At 41.5% G+C, this 24993-nt stretch overlaps 1 protein-coding gene across 5 annotated transcripts in view; it reads right to left on the bottom strand.

Moving 5' to 3' along the window:
• Positions 1 to 24993, bottom strand: part of serpinh2 (serine (or cysteine) peptidase inhibitor, clade H, member 2) — a 116172-nt gene that overhangs the window by 14192 nt on the left and 76987 nt on the right. The window contains exons 1-5 of one of the 5 annotated variants that reach the window (XM_040141606.1): positions 8031 to 8092; positions 7288 to 7588; positions 6121 to 6764; positions 1342 to 1434; positions 517 to 749 (exon numbers count right to left, since the gene is read on the bottom strand). In XM_040141606.1, coding sequence (XP_039997540.1) covers positions 517 to 749; positions 1342 to 1434; positions 6121 to 6757 — 963 coding nt within the window. In that variant the 5' untranslated portion in view covers positions 6758 to 6764; positions 7288 to 7588; positions 8031 to 8092. Of the gene's footprint in view, positions 1 to 516; positions 750 to 1341; positions 1435 to 6120; positions 6765 to 7104; positions 7267 to 7287; positions 7589 to 7791; positions 7994 to 8030; positions 8093 to 24993 lie in introns of those variants that run through there. The other 4 variants (XM_040141605.1, XM_040141604.1, XM_040141608.1 and 1 more) reach the window with 4 other exon arrangements.

The following is a 24993-nucleotide window of genomic DNA, read 5'->3' as shown; positions in this document are numbered from 1 at the left end:
CGCAGAGGCAGTGCAGTGAAAGAATAGGGGGTATGAATGAATGGTAAGGAAGGTGTAAATTTGCCAAAAACTATATAACACTGTAAACCACTAGCTTACAAGTGCTAGGGGCAGTATTTCTACCATTGTAGTATTTCTACTTCTGTTACTTGCAATTGTATGCCCACAATCTTCCATACTCCATACAACCAACACTGCTGACAGCAGCTATATTTATATGTCAAAGTGTGTGAGGATGTGTGAGGTGAATGTGATGTTGCCTTGTAGCTTGGGTGGAGTATCCCAGGTTATGTCATGTGTTTCTGGAAACATGAAAATAAACTCTGTTGCAATAAACACTACAAAATGGGACCAGAAACAATACACCCTGTAATAAAGTGAGTATACATATAATTTATCATCATCAAAAAGTCATAGCATGTACCCCTTTCAGAACATAAAGATATTTTTAAGATCTGTATGTTGATATGTTCTGTATGTTCAATCTCAATAAAACTAGAAGTTTTTTGCACTAACCTGCAGACTGAATGTGCTGGTAATGTTTGCCTTTGGCAGTGAGATGGCCACACTGGTAATACTGGTCTTCTCCAGCCACTTGGACAGCAGCTCCAAGGTCAGTAGTTTGTCCAGCCTAGTCAGATTCTCAACATGGAAGGGCAGCAGGAGCACCAGACTGGCCTTGCCTCCCCACAGAGGCAACTCCAGCACCTGCACCATGTTCTCAATGTCTTCATGGTGACGGTACAAACCTGGCGGGGAGGACAGTAGGAGGTGGGCAAAAAGTTGAGGAAAAGATCAAGGGGTCAAGGAGAGAAGGAGAGCCTTTGCTATGATGTAACATTTCCGCTTTTCAGCAGTAGTTCTCTACAGCAGTTCAGACTTGCATTTTCAGCTGTGTCACTGCAGCCATTTGGTGCCACCTGAGTTCTCACCTGCCTAACTTAAATGGACTCAGGGAGAAAACACTACAGAGTTTGATCAAATCCATTCAAACATAAATTCAACAACGTGAATGAAACCATAGACAGGATGACAAAGGATCACTGAAATAATATTTTCCATGAATTGGAAATTACATTATAATACAACATTAAATAGAATAACAATATATCCCTCCAACATCCTTTACTGCTGTCATAACTGAAATTCACTCTGCCTTATTGTTGTTTTCAGACAATACATAAAATATGAAAAATGTGTTAAATAAATAATGAGGCACACAGTGATAAATACGAGGGAAGCAGATTGGACCTTAAAGACATTCAAGTCATTTTAGAGTTTGATCCTTTTCTCTGCATTTATTTGTTGGCAGGAGTACATCAGTGACAGACTGTTTTTCACCTGCTCTGTGCATCATCATCACTTTGGTGTATTTCTTCCCCAAGAAGGTACGCTGTTCTTTGCTCTCATCGCTGAACTCTCTCTCCCAAAGCCCTGAACAAACAGCCAAACAAACACATAGGAAAGCCATTTTGAATACAGAATGCTTGACATAGACACGATGTAAGAAAATATTATATGATTGAAAGAGGTGAAAACGTGGCCACCAGTTTAAACAATGCCATGTTCATAAAATACAAATAGACCTCATATACAAGGACACTGGTGCGACACTCCTTGTGAATCATCGATATGTACTGCCTATTAAAAAAATGTCTACTCTTCTCAAAGCTGTGGAGTTGGAGGGCCATAATGAGGCAGTTATGAGGTCCTTAAGGCCACAGCGTCCCATTCAGTGTTCACCACATCCAACTTGGCCCTGCTAACCCCATGACAGCTGTCAATTTAGGAAGGGGTGAGAGTAGTGGAATTACTGTTGTAATAACCTCACAACACATTGCCAAAGCTGCTGGCCCGTTCAATCGAGCAGGGCACATCGGATGGAGTGAGAAGGTCGAAAGATTATGACTTGTACTTATGTCACTCTTTGTGACCGACAGCTGAAGCCGGCTAGGGCTTTAACTAATGACGATTTTCATTATTGATTCACGTTTGAAAAAGATCACTGCACTCATGACACAATGCTAAGGTGCGAGGAGGCCAAAAAAATCTAATGCCTCATTTGCCCTTATGAAAGGCTGGAGATCAATTGCTTGGCTTTATCATAAATATTTGCACTGGACAAAGTGTGCATAGCCTTCTTTTCTCCATATTACTGATAATTGATTTGTCTATACAATGTCAGAAAGTAGTGAAAAATACCCCTTGGCAAGTTCCCGGTGCTCAAGGTGACATCTTCAAATTGTTTGTTTTGTCCCTACAACAGCCCAACACAAATACTCAATTTATAGTCAAGATTGGGAACTTACAAGAGATAGAATCACGACTAACAGCCTGCAGCCCTGCTTGTGGCTCTGTGAGGCTGTGCTAAGTAACAGCTCTGCTTTCAGCTGAATGCTAACATCAGCATGCAAACAAGCTAACAATGACAATGCTAACATGTTATGCTAAGCAGGTGATGATTACCATGGTCAACATCTTCCTGTACAGGCTGATGGGAATGTCATTAGTTTTGCAGGTGTTTCGCTGTGAACCAAAGTACTGGACAAATAAAAATTTAGACCTGATTATGACAAAAGATGAAAAGTTGAGGGATGATTAAAGTTACTACAAATTATCCTGAGGGGGACAGTAATATGTCTACCAACTTCCATGGCGATACATCCAATAGTTATCAAGACATGTCACTCAAAACCACAAATATCAGCCTCATGGTGGTGCTAAGGCAAAAATAAGGGATTCACCACAGTTACATTGTTACAGATACATTGTCTGGAAACCACAAGTGTCAGTACCAAATGTGCCAATACATGGTAGATGTTGAGATATTTCATTAGATAAACTTTGATCTGCTGGTGGTGCTAAAGGGAAGGTTAGAGGATCACTAAAGTCATTGAGTTTCATGCTTTAGGCACCATGGAGCACGGACATCTGTACCAAATTTCATGTCACTAAACAAGAGACAAATATGCCAACCTCACAGTGGTGCTGGATGAAAAAAAAAAACAGGGGGTCCTCCTTATGACAAGTAAACTGAATTTAATGTGTAAAATTAGTGCCACTTTAAATTGATTATTGATTAGCAAAATTGATGTCAATTAATTTTCTCTGGATCAATTAATCGACTAATTGTTGAAGTACTAGGGGTTGCTTTCCAAAAACAACCAAGCTTCATGTGCACTCATTTGATTCGCCCTTCCAGGCATGCTAGCACAAGTCACAGACATTCGCTCTGCTTCCTGTAACATCAGAGAGAGAAATATGATCACACTAGAATTCAAAAACAACAGGCTGAAGGTTGCCCACGGTGGCAACCGTGTTGTTTAAATGATGTCGTGATGATGAACAATTTGTATAAATACTATTAAGGTCATATTGACAAAGGGTTAAATTAATGACCCCACCAGCCTGCACAGCAGACTTTTTTGATCTCTGTGTGCGGAATGTGTGGGTTTGTGTCTAGACGAGCTGGCCTGCTCCGGGATTGCACTGCATTTTCTTCTTTTATATGACACCGCTGCAGCCGAGAGATCACTTAAAACCTGAATCTATTAATATCCATCAACAATAAATAATGAAACAATTACACAGTTAAGAAATCCAATCGCTCATAGACTTACCAATTCACACTGTAAGCTTCAGGCAAAAACCAGAGGAGAATCAATGAGAACGACTGGCTCCCTCTCCTCCTTCATCAACTTTTGATTACAAGTAGTTATGGTATTTCAGAAGCTGTTATTAGAGGTTAAATATGTGGGTACTTGTTGTTCTCTCTTGCCCCCCCCCAGTTCTCCATGTTGTTGTGTTAGCTTGTGTATAATTTTTTGACAATCTTATTTTTCTTCCTCCATCGGTGTTTGTCTAAAACAGGAACAAAGCCTGAATTAATTAACTAGTGTGGACTGGAACTCCCAAGGTAGGCCTTTTACATCCCTCCACTATGTCTGTCAATCTCTTTCACTCTCTCAGCAGGCCACCCTCTCTTTCTTTACTTTTCTTCCATCTCTTTTACTCTGCTTCTCTTTGTCCCCTTCCCACCCAGAAATCTCTCCTTATGCTGTTCTGTCTCTGCAGTCCTCCTGCCATTCTTTTTGCTTTTACCATCTCTCTGCTATAAACATGTTCCACTACTAATTGCCCCTGACCTGCCCTTTCTTTGAATGCTGTGTTCAGCCCAGGGAAGGAGGGACAGCAAAGAGCTTTTTTATTTCCCCCCTTGAATAATTAACTGAAGGGAAAGAAAGTGAAACAAACAAAAACAGGCAAGGCAGCAGATGCCTGCTCAGTGCCAAAAGAAGTTCCGGCACCATCTCTGAAACCATTACATTATCACACACTGTGAAATGCCTTTGGACCTTGAAATCAAAGACAAATAAAAAAAAGTTACAATAAACCAGAGGTGGCTAGTAAGAGCAAGAAGCAAACTATCGACCACTTTTGAATTATGAATCAAAACTAAAGGAATACAATTTTTGGTAATCTAATTTGTGTGCTGCAATCTGCTGTATAATCTAATTTGTATATTTCTTCCACAAAATTAATGAACCAACCAACGAGGGTCGGTTCACAGAAATCTAATTTCATAATGGAGTCAGAACATCAAACAAAGAAAAATTAATTAAATTGCTTATCAATGTATAGTCTGTCAGGGAATGTTATTTTTGAAGGGCTGTCTATCTGTTGGCAACCTGTTCTCACTTCAGCAGCCTTGCCTTCTTTGCACCTAATAAAAAGACTACCTGCAGGAGGAAACAGAGGGAATAGAGGCAGATGGACACAGATAAGGATGTGAACAGGAGACATGTGGGAAGAAGAGAAAGAGGAGACGGGGTAGATTAGACACGCGATAAACAATGACAAAAGCACAAAAACAGAGACAAACGCCATGAAAAGAAAAAGTGAAACAGAAGGATATATTTAACCCATCATCATCTTTTGTGGGGACTGCAAACAAAAATGAGATTCTACGTCAGCAGGCACACAAATGTTGGCTGTGCTCTGAGAAAGAGAGAGATGGTAGATTATATTCCTGAAAAGTTATCGTAAAAAAAAACAAAACTATTTGCTATTTCTGTGACTCATCGTGAACTAAAACCCAATTGTTCAGATGCTAAAACCCTTTAACAGCCTAATAAAAGTAAAATGAATCCAACTACAACCTCTAATGGTACTTTTTAAAAAGGACACCACAATGAACGATGAACTTCAGATAAGGATTCGGTGGATATGTTTTTGGGATGCTACTGTAAAATCACTGATGGAGCCTCTAACTGATTGAACCTGTACCGAAACACTGAGTAATTTTCACCCCTGCAGCCCGTCAAAAAGAACAGATCTGAGCCAAGCTGTGCCGCCAAGCACAGCGCTCCAAGCACAGATGTTAGGCATGACACTGAGGGAGAGAGTCTGGACACTTGTTACTCAATTATTTAAGATGACACATCACCCCCCAATGGAAGATGAATAAGCTCTCAGTGATAGACCCCAGAATCATCCTTTATCTACTGTGTCCACCAGCTGGAGTTCACCGTGTGCGCACACACACACACACACACACACACACACACACACACACACACACACACACACACACACACACACACACACACACACACACACACACACACACACACACACACACAGGTGGGCATGCTGGCACACACAACGTAATGGGAAAGTGATGCATAGGCTCTCTGCAAACTGAAAATGGTACGTGTGCATGCCATATTAAAATTCGAAGACTTCTCTTCCAATGTAGCAAACAACTCAACTACAGAGACATTGCGTAATTCCAAACGACTCCACAATTACAAATCACAAAAGTCTATTTCAGCAATACTCAGTCCAGCCAAGCTGCTATATTATGTGTCTACACCCAACCCGTTATGCCTTTGGATGCACCATAATGAAATATTCAGTTGGCTATAGAGTTGCTTCATTTAGTGCCACAGTGTGTCCAAAACTGTTTTGGACCCAATGACAAATGATGACATCTTTGCATTACCCAACCAATGTCATATTTTTCACAATTTTGTGACCACAAACCACAGATAGCATGATGAGCTGAGTATAGACAAGCCCACTTGTAAACTACTTGTGTATCTGCACTACTCTTCTCACCTTTAAAACGCAGGGCATTGGCCAGTATCAAGGCCCCAGCCTTGGCCTGGATTTCTGCCTTCAAAGGAGCTCCTTCCAGTCCACCAAGCCCAGCTTTAGCCCAGCCATGGAGCTGCTTCAGGTCAGCCTTGGAGTCTCCTTTACCCAGTGGCTGATGCTGCAGCCTAAACCTGGCCTGGCTGTCCTTCACAAAGGCCTGGCTGACCGCGGGAGCTTGCTTGGAAAACACAGCTGAGGATGTGTGCAGGTGGAAGGTGGACAAGTTGGCTTCAGCGAAGCTCTTCAACGCCCTGGACAGAAGATCCCCAGCCTGAGCTCCAGCCTTGGAGGGGGAAGGGGTGTTGAGGAGGTTTTGAAGCTGGCTGGCAGTGGTGCCTGCAGAGCCTCCACCCAGCGCTCCAAGTGAGGAGGCCACAAGCAAAGGTGAAAACAGGGTGTTTACTGGGCTCGAGTCAGAGCGTAGGGCCTGGTACAGACGCAGGCCCAGAGCCCAGCTGGGGTCACCCAGAGGGGGAGGGGGGCGAGGAGGAGGGCTGGCTGGGGCAGCAGAGCTCTTCCTGGGTGAACTGGTGGTGCTGCCCTGCACCAGGAGAACTGGCAAAGAAATAAGGAGATACACAGGAAGCCTGGGCAGCATGTCAGAGCTGGGAGTAAGCACAGAAAGGGGAGTCAGTATAAAAGGTTTTCATCCAAAAGATAAACTGTGAGGAATGAAGAGAATGCATTGCTCTCATTTATAAAGCAGGAAAATGCTATAGCACTATTCATTACTATTTTGACTTGTTTTTAACAGTGTAATAGCTACTCGTCCTGTTACTGCGCTGTTCATGTTTGAGATGAAGCAATAAAAACGCAGCCCAGGGGCTCCTTCTTTGCTGTGAAACTCCTACTTGTGCGAGCAGCAGCCCCTTCCCCTACAGTGCCACAGCAGTAAACTTGAATTTGTAAATTCCTCCCCACTTGGCAACATGGTTATTATCTCACCCGCTGCGCGAAAACCCCGAGTGTGACAATTAACTCTGACGAAGTTTTTTTTAGCCTCGGTCTGAACAAGTGGATGGAAAGGACGGAAACGACCGAGAACATCTGTCGTCTCGCTCAGCCGACGTTGCCAAACATTTCCTCGGCGAACGGGAAAGAAGAAAAGACGTGTTTGTTCGAGTTTACCGTTAATTCAATCTAGTTTGTCTCCTCCCCCCCTTCTCAGCTCCGCTGCTGTCCTTTCGGCTATGTGCTCCAGAGGAAGTGGGGCTGGGGCTCGGGCTCGGACGTGGCAGCACGCGGAGGAAGTTTACCGTCTCCCCTCAACTTCGCCGCCCGGGCAGCTTCTCTGTGGTTTTCCCGAAGCTTCCGGACTTCCCGGGGAAGCAGGTCCTGTGCGCTGGCAATGGAGGCTACACGGAAAGTCGGGACAAGAGACGAGCAGACGTCACCCAAGTGTCCCTAGAACCGTAGTGAGATGTAGCTCCTACGAAAAAAATAAAAAAAACCCAAAACAAAACAAAAAATGTTAAAAAGTAAATGTGCTGTTCCGTTTTCAAAGCAGAGCGTTCGCCCCCTTGGTTAAAACACTACATCTAATCCCGTTTTGCTGCAGCTATCACAGCTAGATATGCAGCTAAATGTCACACAAATGTGTTCATATATGTGCAATCCATGAAAGCAGCCTACCATTGGATAAAAGTGTGCGGTTAGGTCACTTTTAAGTCAGCTGTGGTGTCTGTAGCCAACTGGTTTATGCAGGCATAATACATTTATGTTTCACAAAACCATAATTAAATATCGCAAAGTCCCCGTAGGGCTATATTATAGCTGTTCCGGGGATAATGTGCATGTAATGCTGGCCCTGTTAAAGGTTTTAAAACGAACAGAAATCCTCCAGTTGCAGTAAATGAGGCGTTTCTCCATACATTGAAAAGAAAGCTTTGTGGGTTTGCCTGGATAATAAACCCTCTTGTTCTTGGCTCCGTCGGGGTTGTAGTTCCCTAAGCCATTCAAGCGGGGTCGCTAATGGTCTTCTCATCGCCTCAGCTTCGTGACCCTAGACGCCAGCATGTGGGCCAGGGGCCTCCCAAACTTGACACCCTGCCCTCCCCAGTGGAGAGGATGTAGGCCACGGAGCCAGCAGGCGGATTGGTTTGGTCGAGGAGCATCCATCTGAGGATTTTTTTTCTTTTTCAGTTCGTTTCAAATCTGTAGGACAGGAACATTTCTATTCAAACTGGGCCCTCTTTTAGATTCCTTATGTTTTAAGCTCTAGGTAATGAAACTAAGTTTGCAGGGGACCCCCACACACTCCCCCACACATTCCCAGACCACCGTAACTCCAACCCCACCTCACTTTGCAGCAGTTGTAATAATGTACTCCACTGTCAAGGAAAAGTCGGGCAGACTATGGAAGCCTGTATTACGCCTGACCGTTCCAAAAGTCTTTGTCCTGTATTCTCCTCATTTCCCTGTTTGTCACCCCCCAAAAATTGTACTTGCCCTCTCCCTACAACAGAACAAGGAGTTGAGAGCAAACAACTTGTACCATATGACTTCGGGACAGGGATTATTGCCCAAATTGAAGGATGGAGAATGGTCATATAGGGTCCTAATCAATAAATGCAGAGATTGACTAAGGAGGCAAGAGAAGGATCAGAGCGGGATATGGAGGAAGATAACTGCTCGAGACCACCAATGCTCAGCAATCAGGCCGAACATGACAGCTTGTAGACCCAACCAATCATTTACCCCAGCCAAATCAATACGGCTCTCTCTGAAAGATAGCCATCAGCAGCACTATCTGGAACACATTCACAGCAGAAAGCACAAACACACACTGAGCACTTTGCTCGCTGCCACTCTCGCTCTCTGTCTCTTTTGCAAACGCACACGCCCACGCCCACATACACACGTTTACCTTGCAGACACTTAGTTATGAGACTTCCTTAGAAATAAGACACACATCATCTAATTATTGGACATGTACACTGAAGAGAGGAATATAAAAGCAGTATGCGACAAAACTACACCTACAGGGAACGGGAAATCACCTAACATGCATACACATTATCACACTCACAGACACACTTTCACTCATGGTGCCGAAGCCAAACCGACAGGCAGAGGGTACACGTCGGTGGTGGTGAGTCGATGCGTGCAAGCTAAGAGGTCGTAACCCTCACCAGAGGAGTCACCGCCGCCTCCTGGGACCCCCCCCCAGCTCCACATCACAGTCAGTCTTGTCAGTAATGAGCGGTGACACGCAGTACAGTGCAGGTGATTCATAAAAAGCTGGGCTTGTGCCACAGTTAAACAAGCCCCGCGGGAGCTGTTTGGGAACCTAAGAAGCTCCTCAGTCAGTGGATTGTGCATCTAGCGATTTATAAAAGGATGCACTTTAACCACAATGCACCTCTACATCCTTCCTTTTACCCCGCCCCCGAAGGGCTCACCTGCACGCTGCTTTACTTGCCCTCGCCTCTCTGCGCCTTGTCCAAGTCTCAAGCTCTGATTCAGTTTTCCTGCTCCAAATGTCATTGTCTAAGGCAGTAAATGTTGTATGTCACCTCACAAGTTATCCGTTTATGTGGCTATTAGCCATTGTTCTTGGCGGCTAGCGAGGTAAAAAAGCTAGTGGCTCAAGGGCTCGGCAAAAGAATCAACACCTCACAACAAAAGCCGTTATGGTCACTGCCAACTGGCTTAGAGCTATATCCACTCCCCCGATGCCCTACCCTTGCTCTCATTTTCTCTGTTTCCCTTCAACACACATTCACTGGTGTTAATTTTATTCTACCCTCCTCTTCCCCTTTGCTCTTTCAGAATGAGATATTTCACATCGTACTACATTAGCTCAGCTTCCTTAGACTCCCTTTCACTCCATGACTTCATTTCCTTTCCTTTTTCACCCATCTCTCCCTGTCACTGTGCTTGAGGTTTCAGTAGTCCCTCTATACGCCTCCTACCTCTGGGGGCTCCACACACATATACGTAAGTATTTTCTCCTCTTTTCTGTCCTGGAAGAGAAGTGAAACGTCTGAGGCAGGACATAAAGCAGACAGGGCACCTTTACCAAGAAAAATACCTTAAACAAAAACAACCTTTTCCTATGAATATGTGAAAATGTCCTCCCACCTGCACCTTCTCGGCAACGTCTCCCACCTCCTCTTACTCACTGTCAACCCATTTCCTCTCCACTTCTCACCTCCTCTCATTCCTTCAACCCCCACTCCTACTCATTTCCCATCTCTCCTCTGATTTCTCTCCCTTTCCAACGCCATTTAAATCTCTCCCAATCCCTCCACTTCTCACAGATTTTGGAGTCTGTACAGAACAAACAGTGAGCTCCTGTTCTGGTCAGTTCTGGTCTGCCTGTCTATCGTCAGCTCCGGCCCATTTCAACCGGTAGAGAGCTTGTTTAGACCCCGTCTGGACAGTACAACAGGGTCCTGTTGGTTTCTATCAAGTTCAATTGTGGTCCTTTCAAATTAAAGCTCTTACTTAATGTCTGGCAAAGCTGCTAAACTGCAACCATGATTTTCACAGAAGCACTACCATTCCCCCAATTTCATCCTGGCTGGAGATCTTGTCCCAGACCCTTACTGTAAATAAAAAGGAAACACATTTTAGTCTAATAGGATTATTTAAAGGACAAGAAAAATGTTGACCTTTGCAGTTTTTTTTTACAATACAATTATATTCACAATGTATAAAAATCAGCCAAGAAAAAGAAAGAGTGATGGAGGCCGACATATGGAGACCAAAGTAAAAGGACAGTACAAATATGAAGCAATCATTCCTGATCAGTGCAATAAGAAGACAACAGCTAAAAAGGAAATGTTTAGGTCTGCTTTACTGAAGATCTAAAAATACACATTTTGGATGGGATTTGGGGAGCGGAAGATGAGTGTGTTCCCTGACTGGGATGTTTTTTTCCCCGCTTTGAATCTAGGACAAAACTTCATAAGGCAACATAAGGTATGGTTGGACAGATGGAAAAGAAGGGAATATGTGCATTTAATCGATGGCGGGAAGAGACAAGGGGCAGTGGGGGAAAGGTAAGGAGGGGCAGTGGCGGTCGGGGTGAGCGTGTTGAACAGTGTCAAAATCACAAACACATCTGCTGTTCATCTCGAATGTTTCCAATAAGCTTTAAATGTTTCCTGCAGCCCTGTGAAAGTGTGCAGAACTGCCAAAGTGTACAGAACTGGTGTTTAATTTTCTTTGTGTCTGTGGTGAAGAAATAGGTGGTCTCTCACCCTTTTTTTTTTTTTTTTTTTTCATTAGACGTCTCAATAAATTACCCAAACTTCAGTGAAGTACAAAAGCAAAGGTACACTCCTCTACGGGCACACATCTACGCAGCAAGAAAGGCAAATAATTGGCTTTTAATGTGTTCACTGAGTCAGACAGAAAACCAAATGCCAAGCACCCACAAGAGTACAAAGCTGCTTCAAGCGAGTGTCGACAACCATCTTTATAGGAATAAACTATTGCTCTTAACCTCACCCTAAGCAACTAACACACACCTGTGACTCAGATCACTCAGGCTCAGACTCCATGACATTAAATCGAGATGTCCACTTTTTGACGCATCGCACTTAACAGACACAAACTCGTATATAATGTGCCTCACACACAACCTCATACACACACACACACACACACACACATCTAAGACTGTCAGAAATATGGACACACACCTTCAAAAGACAGATATGTTTACGCCCACAACACACCCACCTGCACACACGTCTAGCCACCCACACACACCCACACACGCACACACACACACACACACACACACACACACACACACACACACACACACACACACACACACACACACACCCGCACTCACTTACAAACACACATCTTATATCCTCTGGCTGTGAGTTTGCCAGCAGCCAGCTGGTACTGTCATGTCTGATAGGCTGGAACAGAGACGGAGACAGAGACAAGGCCGAGAAAGGGAAAAAGGAAGGAGGGAGGCAAGCTGGGAAAATGTCTACAGCAGAATGCATTAGTAAGATCCCTGTCTGTCTAGATGACTGTGTTAGTGATTGGGAAAACTGTATCCAACTCTGGCAACTCATTAGACTATCTCATTTGGGTCCATAGGGAGTTCTCCGCCATCCCCGATCCCAATCTAAACTAGGGGACATTTTCGTTTTTCTACAGCGCTCCTCTTTTCTTAAGTGACCTTCCCCTTTTTGTTTTTGATTTGGTTTCAAAGAACTTTGCAATATTTAAGCAAGCTAAACATGATCATGACAGTGATGAATGGTACTCTGACACTTTGCATAAGCAAGAGATAATCTTTTTGTACCATCTCATCTAATTGTGTGTAAACAATTTTGTTTTTAATATAAGCGAAATAAGTAAAATTTTTGCTGGCCTGCAAGGCAAAAAAACATAATTAAAATGTTGTTGATCAAGACAAAACACTCAGCAATTATTATGCAATGTGATTTCTGGCTTTCAAAAATAAGCTTACACTTTAAATAGACAAAAACGCTTCAGACAAAGCAGTATTATTATACCAGGATTTTGCATCGTCTAAATTTGCCTCCAGACCAGACAATTTTTGCTTGGTAATGTGAAAATGTGAATTTGTTGTTTGTGAGAATTAATGGCCCCTTAGACAGAAGCTGAAAATAGTCATGAATTTCTTAATGCAAAACCAGCTGTGCACTGAAGGCAAATGATCCTTGAAATTCAGCATCTTGTGTAATTCTTCTGTTTCAAAAAGCTATGTTCCAGATTTAAATCTAAATTTCATGAAGACCTTGGACATGTGGACTGTCTATGGGACAAAATTTAATGGTTTTCTATCTCTAGTGTCTTCAGAGATGTATAGAAGCTGATACAAAAGCAACTAGCAAGCGATTGCTTTAGTTTGGCTCTCCATAGAAAGTCAAAAAGAAATGTTTCGCACATCATTAAGTCAAATGTTGTTGTGACTGATAAAGAAAGAGAAAAAAAAAAAAACTCTTGCGCAGTTCTACAAAAAACACATACTGTGCAGTGTTTCAGTAACGAAGGTCAAACAACCAAAATGTAACTGCTTCTCTTTTGGGTCCAATTTTGTTTTCTTTTTTTCCCCAGAAATAAAAGCTGTAGGTATTTGTGTAAAAATAACATTAAGAGTCTACAGCCATTCTTGCTGCTCTGTGGGGCAGTACTTTGGCACAGCAATGCTTTGTGCTAAATGCTAACATCAGCATGCTAACATGCTCACAACGACAAGGCTAACATGCTGATGTTTAGCAGGTATGATGTTTACCACGTTCATTATCTTAGTTTAGCATGTTGGCATGCTAACATTTGCTAATTAACACTAAACACAAAGTACAGCTGAGGCTGACGGGTGTACCATTAGTTTTGCAGGTATTTGGTCAAAAATCAGTCTCATTCATTAAAAAACAGGTGAAGTGCCACTGAGCAAAATAATGTTCAAATGTTCCAGTGGAGATGATCAGTGGCGAACAGCCAGCTGCAGAAATAGACCATTTACTACGCATGATTAGCAAACATTATCTTTGGGGTATGTTTCTAAGTATTTAATTGAAAAAAGTGTCTTAATATTCTATTATTTTATAGAGTGAAAGTGATTTTCTTGTTTATCCTTTACATTTAGTCCATAAAATCATGAATAATAAATCAATATTTCAGGTCTTTTTACATCTTAAATCAAATAGCTTGTAAGTAAGAGACAACGTAAGAAAAATAGTAGTCTTTAGGTTAAAAGGATTTTTTAGCTCAAACTACTATTTCCAAAGTCAACAATGAATGTCAGGTCTTATTAGGGGCAATCCTTTATTTTTATTTATGTGCAAATATAAAAAGTAAACACAAAAAGTAATACAAGTAATATAAAATATATGTAAGTAATATAAAAAGTATATATTTATCTCACGACTCAAGCTAGATATGTTACCCAGATATATTAATCAGGTTTTTCTTAACTGGGAAAAGAGCTTTTCTGGGTCATTATAAGTAGGTTTACTGATATTAACAAAAAAATATAGTGTATCAAAATGAGCAATGTATCCAGAATCATAAATGGCTGGGTTGCATATGAATGTCCTAAGCCAAGTTTTAAAGTTTTATTAGAACTTATGGCTGCCCTTTAATTATAGTAAATCTTTATTGCAAAACTTTTTATGCTTGTTGGTTAAAATCTATTGTGGAACTTTTACAAATCTCCCTTATATAGACAGATTATTCATACATTCAACAGTTATCGTGATTGTAATGGAATTCCTCATAAAAACGGTTATATAGCATATATTCACTTTAGCATAACCCCAAGAATGCAGTGACATTTGAACAGGATATTGTGAAATCCTCACAATCACAGCCAGGTAACGGCCTCAGAGATTAACATCCAGAAAGTATAGTAGAGCTACCATCACCTGTTCCCATGTTTTATTCACAACCTCTCCCATGCATTACCATACATATTTATAGAGATAACCGCATTTACATGTACATGGACACCCTTGAGCATGTGCACACACACACATACACATACATGCACACAGAAGTTCAGCCTATCCCTGAGGGTTGATGCTGTCATTTTAGTCCTTCACAGCAGTTACTGTACGTGTGTCCCATGGAGCACACACAAAGATCCATTGTATGTGTATGTGAGATTCAGATTGACTGATAGATCATGGCTTCGGGGCAGGTAGGCATTGAGTCATCTGCAGGTGTTGGGAGGGGGATGGATGGAGGGGGAAAGGGTGGAAAATGTGGGGGCAGGGAGGGGTGAATGAGATGAAGTTAGGTAGAGGTAGACTGTCGGTCAGCCTGCCGCTTAGCCTCATGGGAAACCGGTTCCACTGCCGCTTAAGGGCACACAAATGGAGGGAGGAAACCAAAATAATGTGGGAAAGGGAAGCAAGGCAGAAGGGGAAAGGGTAAAAGGTCAAAATAGGGGGCACAGGATGGGATTTGGGTAACAGAGAGTCAAATAAATAGTGTCACTGCTGTATTAATCACTCTGTCTTGGAAAAGTGGAGGGTGCGTTAGACGTAGGGGGATCACAGGAACACACATAAAGATATCTCTAAAAATAGGGGAATTCTGGTAAGCAACATGCAAAAGTGAGAAGGAGCTGATGAGCAATGCCACAGGAATGAAAGACGAAGTGAGTGGCATGCACAGGCAGAATAAAAAGAGCTTATAAAAAAGAGCAAAAAAAAAAAAAAAAGGGAGGTGTTATATATCACCGTGGCTCTGGTACCAAATCAACAGGTGATGTCATCATGCTGGGTTTGGGGCGACAGGGTTGAGAAGGGAGTGGGGGTGTAACTGCAACCTCGTAAAAGATCGAAAAAAAATCTGCTCTCTCCATTCTCATTATCCCATCATCTCGCCCTCTCTCTCCAGTTTGTATCAAAGCTGCTCTGTCTCTCTCCCTTTCCACCCACGCCCCCACCTCCTCTAAGCTGCTCTGCTATTTGCTGCAGCAAGGCTTATGATGGAGGGATTTTACCCTCTTCTCCCTCTGTGTCAGTTCATTTCCAGTGCAGAGTGCTATACACAGAGCCTGCATCTATCAGCAAGCAGATATAAGCTGCTATGAATGTCAAGGGTCAACTTGTGATATTATTCTGCTGTTAATGGCCCACCATGTTATAGGGCCTCTAATACCTTTGGAAATGACTGCTCAGACAGCTGCATAGTGTCTGTGTGTATGTGTGTGCCACATCATGAGGCTGTGAGACCACCTTGCAGAGTGTCAAATGACTAATGCTCTTTCAAATGGTAAGTGGGATTCAAACTCAAGGAAATATTTTTGTGGACTCCAGCGACACACACACACACACACACACACACACACATAGCCACGTACACACAAACATTTTTGACTGTTCATTTGCACTTCAGCCAACCTCTTTACAGTTCTGACCTTTAGTTTATAGGTCCTCTTTGACCGCTTTACTTTCTCTAAAGCACTACAAACACAACAATTAAAAAAAAGAAAAAGGCATTTAATGGCATTTATTCGAAATGTGTGCTTGTGCTCGGGGAAAATGCATTAATTCAGTTTGCATTCATCAAAATTACATTAGTTTCAGCCCTACCCAGTGTCAAGTCAAAAGATGTACACCGAGAGGCATGTAAATGTTACTTCACTGTAATTCTAAAGTGGCCACAGGTGCAGGCCTCATGCATTTATTAAAAGCCCATTTGAATTTTTAAATTGTTGAATTGCATTGTGTTGTGATGCCGATCTGCAGATTCAGTTCATGTGTCTCCCTTCCTGCTGCCATGAGCAATAAAAGACTCGCATTCAGGATGTCCACCACATCCAAATTTTTTGAAGATTCCCACAGAGGAAAATTCAAGTGTAAACCTTACATGCATTATACTGTAGGTTTAACCTATACTTTCTGCGCTTTTTTGGACTGATGAGACCAATATTGCACGATTACTGGAGCCATGTGGAACATTTAAACATCAATAATTAAGTGACACATCAATTTTGAGACCTAAAAAGATTTAAATAAACAAAAAAAGGGCCAACTGGCCTTTGTCCTGCATAATAAATAATCTTTGCACCACAAAATTAAAGGCAATTATGGGAAATATGGACACTCATCATATGAGATGGAGGGTATCATCTCTACCATTGTCTCACCTGAATACAGTATTTATACCAAGGTACTGTACTCATAATTTGATAACCATATATTAATGATTAAGAATTCTGGACGCAGAAGTTTTTTAATCTGTGCAAGAATGCAATCATTTAGACAAAACGTAGATTTTATAGTTTCTGAATGACATTGTTCAGCAGTTCAGCCATAACAGATGTCACGAGAAATCTGATCTGGTCTGATTAATGTCTTTTGCCTGTGGTGGCCCTACATTGTTCCCCCTCCAGTTCGAATTTCAAAAGTTCTGTTTTTCATTTTCTTAATAAAAGCAGTGGAGAGAACAGTGCTGGAAGAAAAAAAAAAAATCAGATCAGAAAAAGTCATACCACAATGCAAAAATACTCCATCACAAGTTCAAGTCCTGCATTTAGAACTTAAGTAAAAGGATAGATGTATTCGCAAGATAATTTAATTCAGTATAATAAGTACTGATTCTGAAGAATGGCCACTTTCAGGTTATTAAATCAGCAATTAATTAAAGTGTAAGCAGCATTTTGATGTTATCCGTTCAAGGTGAAGCTACTGCAATAAATCCTACTTTTATGAAAGTTATAATGTGCATTATACAGAGGAGTCTTCCTGTTATTTAGCCAACCCTTATGGACAATAAACAGGGTGGACAAAATGATAGAAACACGTTAGTATAACAACAGCACCACAAACTGCAGCCTCTAAAATGACCAGTTGAACCCACACCTCTCTAAAACACTTTCAACCATAACGGAACATTATGACCTTCATGAATAGTGGATTTATTGCAGGCCTGTTGTGTTAAACTGCAGTGGTTTTAGCTAAGTGTACCTAATAAACTGGCAACTGAGTCTATATATTGTAAGATAGTTAACCCTATAACATTTATTATCTGCAAAGTAACTTGTAACTACAGCCATCAGAAAATGTGGCAAATTGGTGGTGTATGTCATTTCAAAGTGAACTGAATGAAATAAAAGAGTAGAAAAAAAGAAAACAAAACAAAAAAACAAGGTCTACTCACTAGATTTTGGACTTGTCAGCTGTCCAGTGTTTCCCAACGAAGATGTCCTAACCTGCTCCGTGCATCATGGTTTAGATCTAAATCTTTGAATTTAACCCTGACTAGTAGCTAGGTGCTAGCTGGATTGTACGATAACTCTGTTATTCTGACAGTAGCCTAACTGACAGCAACTGACAGTTAATCAACATCATTCTTTACTACAGCCCTTACATTGAACCTATATAAAATATAACAGTGTACAAATCACCAAAAAACGATCCTTCTAGCTGAGGAATTGATTAAAACCTGCACATTTTCAGAGAGAGAAATCACAAGCGGCGCGAAAAAAAACATCTCATCCCCTCCTCTCGCATCCTGTCGTCACACTACATTGCTTGTAGTATATGTGGACATCTGCTAGAGTTCGCTAGCTGTATGTTAGGAAGAGGTGTCATGCTTCAACACATGACCTTCAAGGACAGAAATTTCTTTAAGTCGGTCTTAAAAACAACACTAACATGCCCATATAGTATGTACATTGAAACTGTTTTTAGGGGACAAAATCTACGATCCTAGTTCCATGCAAAAATGTATCTGAAGCTAAAAAGACTAAACTCAGACTCGTATTAGCTTCACCTAACATTTGAAATGTATTTTTGTAAAAAGCGAAGACTGTGCATTTTGTCCCTTATCTCTTGCATTGGAGGCATATTAAAAAGGGATTCTTAATGGCCAGTATGGACGGGAGGAATGATTAACGCAAGAACGTATCTTACATGCGGGCACATGATAAAAACTGGCCGTACAGAGGGAGCTGAGGCTAACCCTCATCATGGTTCAAGGATGGCTTCAACCTCTTTGATCTTTCTGCAGCCGTCCACACTCTTCTGGTCGTTGACCTTGACTGTCTCCCAGTCAATTCTGTGACCAGTTTTCGACTGGTGTTCAATGGACAGCTGATGTTATCCGCTTCATGTGTTCATTAGGTCCAGGGTCCTGGCTGCTGTTTCCCTGATGTAGTGTTTCCCATTACTTTTGGAATTGTTGTTATACACAGCTCCTTTTTCTTCCTTCAGGTAGTTATTTCTTTTCTTACGTGTTCCAAATGTTCAGACATGTAAAACATTTTGTAAAAAGCGCTCTTTATGCCAATCAGAGTTTTAATTATGGTTCATTTTATAGTAAACTGAATGATAATCTAAGGTGGTTTTGACTAGCTGCGATTTCCCTTCTATACAGTAGATTATTTTAAACCGGGGTTAAAAGTCGTATGCAGAAATGGAGACCACCTTGCAGGACATCACCTGGTGCCCTCTGATCAAAAGGCAACCTTTTCAGTAAATGACACCGATTCTAGTTTTTCTTTGCCCTCAATAACCCTCATCCTGTTGCACCACCTGGCTTGACTGTTGTCATGGTAACCACTCCATTATAAGCCTAATAGCTCGCACAGAACAATGCATGTCATAAATTTGACAAATTTCTGTATGGCTTCCTGAAAATCATTGTTATCATAATTGCCATTACATGTGTGTACCACAGCATGAGCACGTACCTGGGCACCTGGTATGTCTTTTTTCAGTGTTCTGGTTCTGACAACACTGACAAAGAGGGCAGAATAAGCTCCATACTAAAATTGTTCTTCGCAGCTTTTTTTCCTCAGACTCCTCCTGCTTGCTGTTTTCTTTTTGAAGGTGATTTGAATTTTTTTTTTTCCTTAACAATTTCTTATTCAGACAGCGGGAGACTGATACAGAGGCACAAGAGAAATGTTCTGCACGGTCAGGACTCTAGAGCTACGATGATACGCACCAGTGAAATTCAAAAGGAACAGCTCCATGGGATCATATTCCTACTTCGCAGAAGTGATGAGAGCAGCACAGAGACATTGTAATAAACCAGGAGGCTGTAGTCTTAGCTATGCTGAGGCCTTTTGCATAATGAACAGTATAATTATTTTCTGTTCCTGCACTGTATTGTGTTGGGTGTTAATCCTAACAGATGAGAGCTCAGGTGGACAGAGGGTAGAAAAGAGCGGAGAGGCTGCTGCAGGGTTTAGTTTGCTGTGGCCTCAGCTGTAATGAAGCAGGTGGATGCCGTAGAGGTAGAGGAGGGAGCTGTAATCTGGGAGGCTGTCTGCTTTATTATCCCACTGTCTTGTCATGAGGGCACCACACACACGCACACACACACACACACACACACACACACACAGGACAAAAAGAGCAGAGAGATAGAAAGGGAAAGAAAAAGTGAGAGAACAAATCTGAGTGTGTGAAGAAGAGAACCAGAGGGCGAGGGAGGGAGGAAGGGGAAGCAATCAGCTGCCTGGTCCTAATCATGTTCCTCTCTCTTTCCTTTTCACTGAAGCCCTGCTCCCAGCTCCACATTTGGACGCATTAAGTTGCCTAAATTATTTCATAAGCATCTCGGCCTTCACCACCAGCGAAGGGAAAATGCAAGGGAATGATGAACAAGGCACTGATTAGACCTAATTATGAATCCTGATTAAGGGTTTTAATTAGTCGAGCCAGCACTTCAGCTGGAGAGGGCGGCAGAGATGGAGAAGACAGTGGGAGCGAAGGGGGGGGTGGATTTGAAGATTTGAAGGAAAGTGGAAGAGGAAGAGTCTGCGGTGAGGGCTAAGGTGAGGCATAAAGTAAGAGAATGCAAAAGAGCAAATAAGAGAGATAGGCTAGTGGAATATTAATATATTATCGACACTACTGAATATTCTTTTGAATAATAAAATATTGAAAAGCAGAGAATGTGTGACACATGGGGTAAATTAGAGACAGGTGGGACAAGAGGTTGACTCGACTTCTGATCTGATCTACGCACAGAATACTCCATCTAAGTCTAAACTGATTCAGCAAGGTTATACATTTTTGTGAGCTCCCAATCTATTTTAATATAGTTGATACTGACTTATGAAAGACACTGATAGGAATCATTTTCAATAATACTTAGTGAGCAATTACTGGACGGGGATGTGCAAAAGGTGACTCAGTTCAATGTCAAACCAAATGAATGCAAAATATGATATCATGGTACAGTTATTTTTTTAATGAAAAAGCTGTGGAAAACATTTCTACAAGAGTTAGAACAGTGGAGGCTTCACTAGAATGTAGCTAAGCTACACTAGAGTGGAAATAATTAAGCTACAGCAAAGCTGCCAGTAATAGAAATAAAATGCGAACTGTGGTATATAGCTATATTGAAGCTGAGTGTAACAGGTAATTCTTGACCTTGGAAAAAGCAGTGGACAAAACAATCTCAAGGTCCACTTATTGGCTGTTTTCTAAGCATTTAACTGCATCCCACGGTCTCCGGCAGTAGATGCAGTTTGCTCAGTTGTCATTAAGGCTGTCACATTTTAGCATTTTACGAACACAGCCTGCTGTAGTACAAGACATGAATTGTAGCGCTTTTTAAAGAAATCCCAAACAGATCATGTCAGATTCAATACTGCATTTTTTTCTACAGTACTTCAAAAAAAAGTCAAATAAAAAGTGACAGCCCTAGCTCTCATAGAATCGGCTAACATGGACTAGAAATTCTAATAAGGTTTTAACGTCTGCAGTTCCATGAAAGCTGCGCAAAGTCCTGCTGATGAAGACCCCGTGATACAATTAAAAGTTCAGAATAAAGCGAGAAAAGCAGGGCAGACACTGCCTTATTATTAATCTTCTATGTTGTGTTACCTCACACTACTACACATTTTAACGAGCCTTTCTGCACGGCCAGAACCTGCGACTTTTATGCTCACACGGTTCGGCTGACCGGCCACGACGTGGTAGCTCACACTGAAGGGAAGCATGGTGGCCCCCGTCGGTTTTGTCCATGGACAATTCCAACAAAAACGGCCGCTTCCTTAATGTTGACAAAAATTGGACCGTTGAACTGCTCAACGTCCAAGACAGCCGACCAAAATTTCCGATATGCCAGAAATCAACACGATCATCGGAGAGCCAGATCACTGATTGCTTCGGCAATTCATCAGGGGTCATAAACCCCCTCAAACTGCATGTCAGATGACAACCTATCGAGCAGAAATTAAGCCCAAGTCTAAAATTAGTCAGGAGTGAACAATGACTGCAAGAACATTTTATCCCAGAAGAAACTTTCAATAAAGGTGAACTAGATGCATTGGAATTAAAAAAGACCATGGACATTTTTTTGTTGCATGTTTTAAGCTATTTCTTATAAACACTATAATGATGACATTTCTAATGTTAATCTTTGGTTTTTGTTTTTTTTAGATTACAGATGCATTTTTCTTGTGTGAGTGGTGGTAAGTTAAGCAGTTAATTAATTATAAAAGCCTATTTCTGCTGCTGGGGCTTTGTAAATTAATGAGTAGCCTCAATAGTTAAACCACCACATGCTAGTGGAAATTGCAGCTAAGCTATATGCAACTCTGCTAATCCACTGAACAGGAAATAAAAAGATATTTTCATAAAAGAAAATCTTCTCTCGGTGTTCATTTTGGAATATATTTACTCAGGTTTTTAAATCAGTAACAGCACTTTTCAACTTGACCCTACCAAGTCCATCAGATCTTGTAGTCCCATAGGATTATATGAAGCACATCTGTGACTTTCACCATAGAAAAGCAGGGAATGCTGATATTTCCCTTTTGACTTTTCCACCAGCATTTGCATCCATCCTTCTGATCTTCCTCTGTAGCAGAGCCCTGATTTGCCTCTGCACTGTGGATCTCCACATTTTCACAGATCCTCCTTACAAACACAACCTCTCAGCTGTTACGTTCTTCGCCTCTCATCTTCCTCCTTCCTTCATTTTCTTGTGCTTTTTCTTTGTTCTGCCTCCCATCTGGCTTTTTTTTCCCTCAAAGTACTTCATACACACTCTGTCGCTCTCTCTCTCTCTCTCTCTCTCTCTCTCTCTCTACTGTAGACCATTTGGCACAAACCTCATCTCTCCTCCTCTCATCCCTCGCTCTCACCTCAATTTTCGGCTGTTGCATAATTAATTAGCAGCACTGTTCACTATCAATGCAATTACTCCAGAGAATGGAGAAAGAGAGAAGGGGAGAGAGGGAGGGGGGGATAAAATGGGAGAACAGGGCCAAAATGGAGATGCCATGAAACACATGGAATAAAAAGGAGGAGAGAGGGAAAGGGAGAGTGATTTTAGCCCTTAAAGGGATGGAGTCAATATGGGCTGAAATCAAAGTGGTAATTTGACAATGTGAAATCCATTTGGAGGCTCAGGGATCCAGGCAACACAGGTTTGGCTCAAAATGGAATATTATACACCTTTTCATATTAAAAATTGACTTAATTTTTGAGCATTTCAGACTTCATCTCTATATTTATTTGCCTCTATCACATTCAAGCTTTTAGATATGGAAAATGACACACCTCATTATGTTTTTCTAGTATCTAACTAAACATCTGCTCATGCACAAAAGTTGAAATCTTCATGGCAGATTTATACATCTGAGTCATTATGAAAGTGTTTGCATGTACGCAAGCCTAACGCCCATTCCCAAAATTATTCATGTCAACACTCCCTTGTTTAATCTTGTTTGAACATAACCCAGACTCAGTTCATCCCTGATCGTGCACTGGCAATGTCGATGGTGTTACGCACAGCCATAAGTATCAGTATACTGTGTATTGTGTTCCATTACAACCCAATAATAAGAACAATGACATAAATGGATCAAATTTATGATGTTCCTCTTCCCATAATACTATATAATTTGGGCAGGTGACCACACAAAACAATTTACAAATGCTGGAATACTGTCAAGCTTATAGAAAGAGCTATTTATTCACATATAGCCATAAAGGTTATCGAAACTGCTGCTGAAAGCTATGATGTCGATGAAAAGATTCAAATGAAGTTTCACACATGGTGTAAAGCATGCGTGAAGGTATGCACATCTTTTTTTCCCAAGCCGGTACGTTGTTACAACAGAGAAGGCATTTCAGTTTACACACAGTGAAACGTACATTATCACTGCCCGAAGATGACAAATTATTTATAGTGTCAGCAGCACCATTTTCTCTCCATTCCATTAAAGCCCCTTGTAAAAAGGAACGCCGAAAGTAAAAAATACCACTTTAGCCCCTTGTTTCATGCTACGTGAGAACTTTGATCATTTACGTGCAGTATAAATAGCCTGTAGCAGAGGTTTAGCCAAGACCCATTACTTACTCTGTAGCAATTAACACAAAGACAACGCATTCAAGGATTGATACCATTTGTCTGCCTTGAATTTGTTAGCCAGCATCATATCACTCTGTTGGGATGATGGTATTCAGTATTTCAACCGTGACTGAGGGATCTGGGGAGAGTGATGCATATGGAGAGGCTCACCATACAAAATCACCAATAGAGAGAAGATGTTCTCTAGAGTCTGACAACCCATAAATGACAGATGGACTAATGCGACTTAATTCCTTCCGCCTGTAATTATTTGTCCTGTTCTTAACAATGTAATTGCAATTCAAGGCTGGAAGTTTTTTTTTTTTTTTTCTCTTCATACAATGCAACTGGTGTCATTGTCTGCTCTTCTTGGCAGTCTGCCACATTTTATTTCTATGTTCTCTGTCATGAACTGTCAAGTCTTTTTGATTCAATGCAGATACTGATCTTCTTTACATTGAAAATAATAAACAGGATGTTTCTAAAAAAAATGTCAAGTAAAGAGAGACAGAAATACAGAGAAAGCTATTTCAGTGTACCCTGATTCATCTGCAGCCCATTCAGCCTCATTCAACTGTAGTTTCTATGGCCTTACTTTCCATTACTGAAATAGCAATTCTATGAGCATTAATGAGCGAGTCACACAGAAGGCTGGTAAAGGGGAAAGGAAAACAGCCTTTAAAGGAATTTATTAAGACAACACTTTTATACAATCATTTGCATGAACATGCACGCACACACGCGCACACACACACACACACACACACACACACACACACACACACACACACACACAGAAATAACCTGGAAGGTATTTCTAATTACAGGCAAATGTATTCATTGATACCGTTGCTGCACTTTGTCATTTGAGAATGTGATTTGCATTGAAATGTTTTTTTGCTGTTGTGTTAATTGTTTACTGCGGGCTTATTAAAGCCCGCCTGTTATTAACGATGATCACTTCTCTCAGCAGATGGAGGCAGTGGTGACAGACATCGACAGAGGGAGTATGGGAACAAAGGAGACTGACAGAGGGAGGGAGAGATTGGACTTTGTAGAAGG

Source organism: Xiphias gladius, chromosome 12 (genome assembly GCF_016859285.1).
Source record: "Xiphias gladius isolate SHS-SW01 ecotype Sanya breed wild chromosome 12, ASM1685928v1, whole genome shotgun sequence".
Classification (NCBI taxonomy): Eukaryota; Metazoa; Chordata; class Actinopteri; order Istiophoriformes; family Xiphiidae; genus Xiphias; species Xiphias gladius.
The sequence above is the reverse complement of the archived record's forward strand: the minus strand, read 5'-3'. Positions and strand labels throughout refer to the sequence as shown.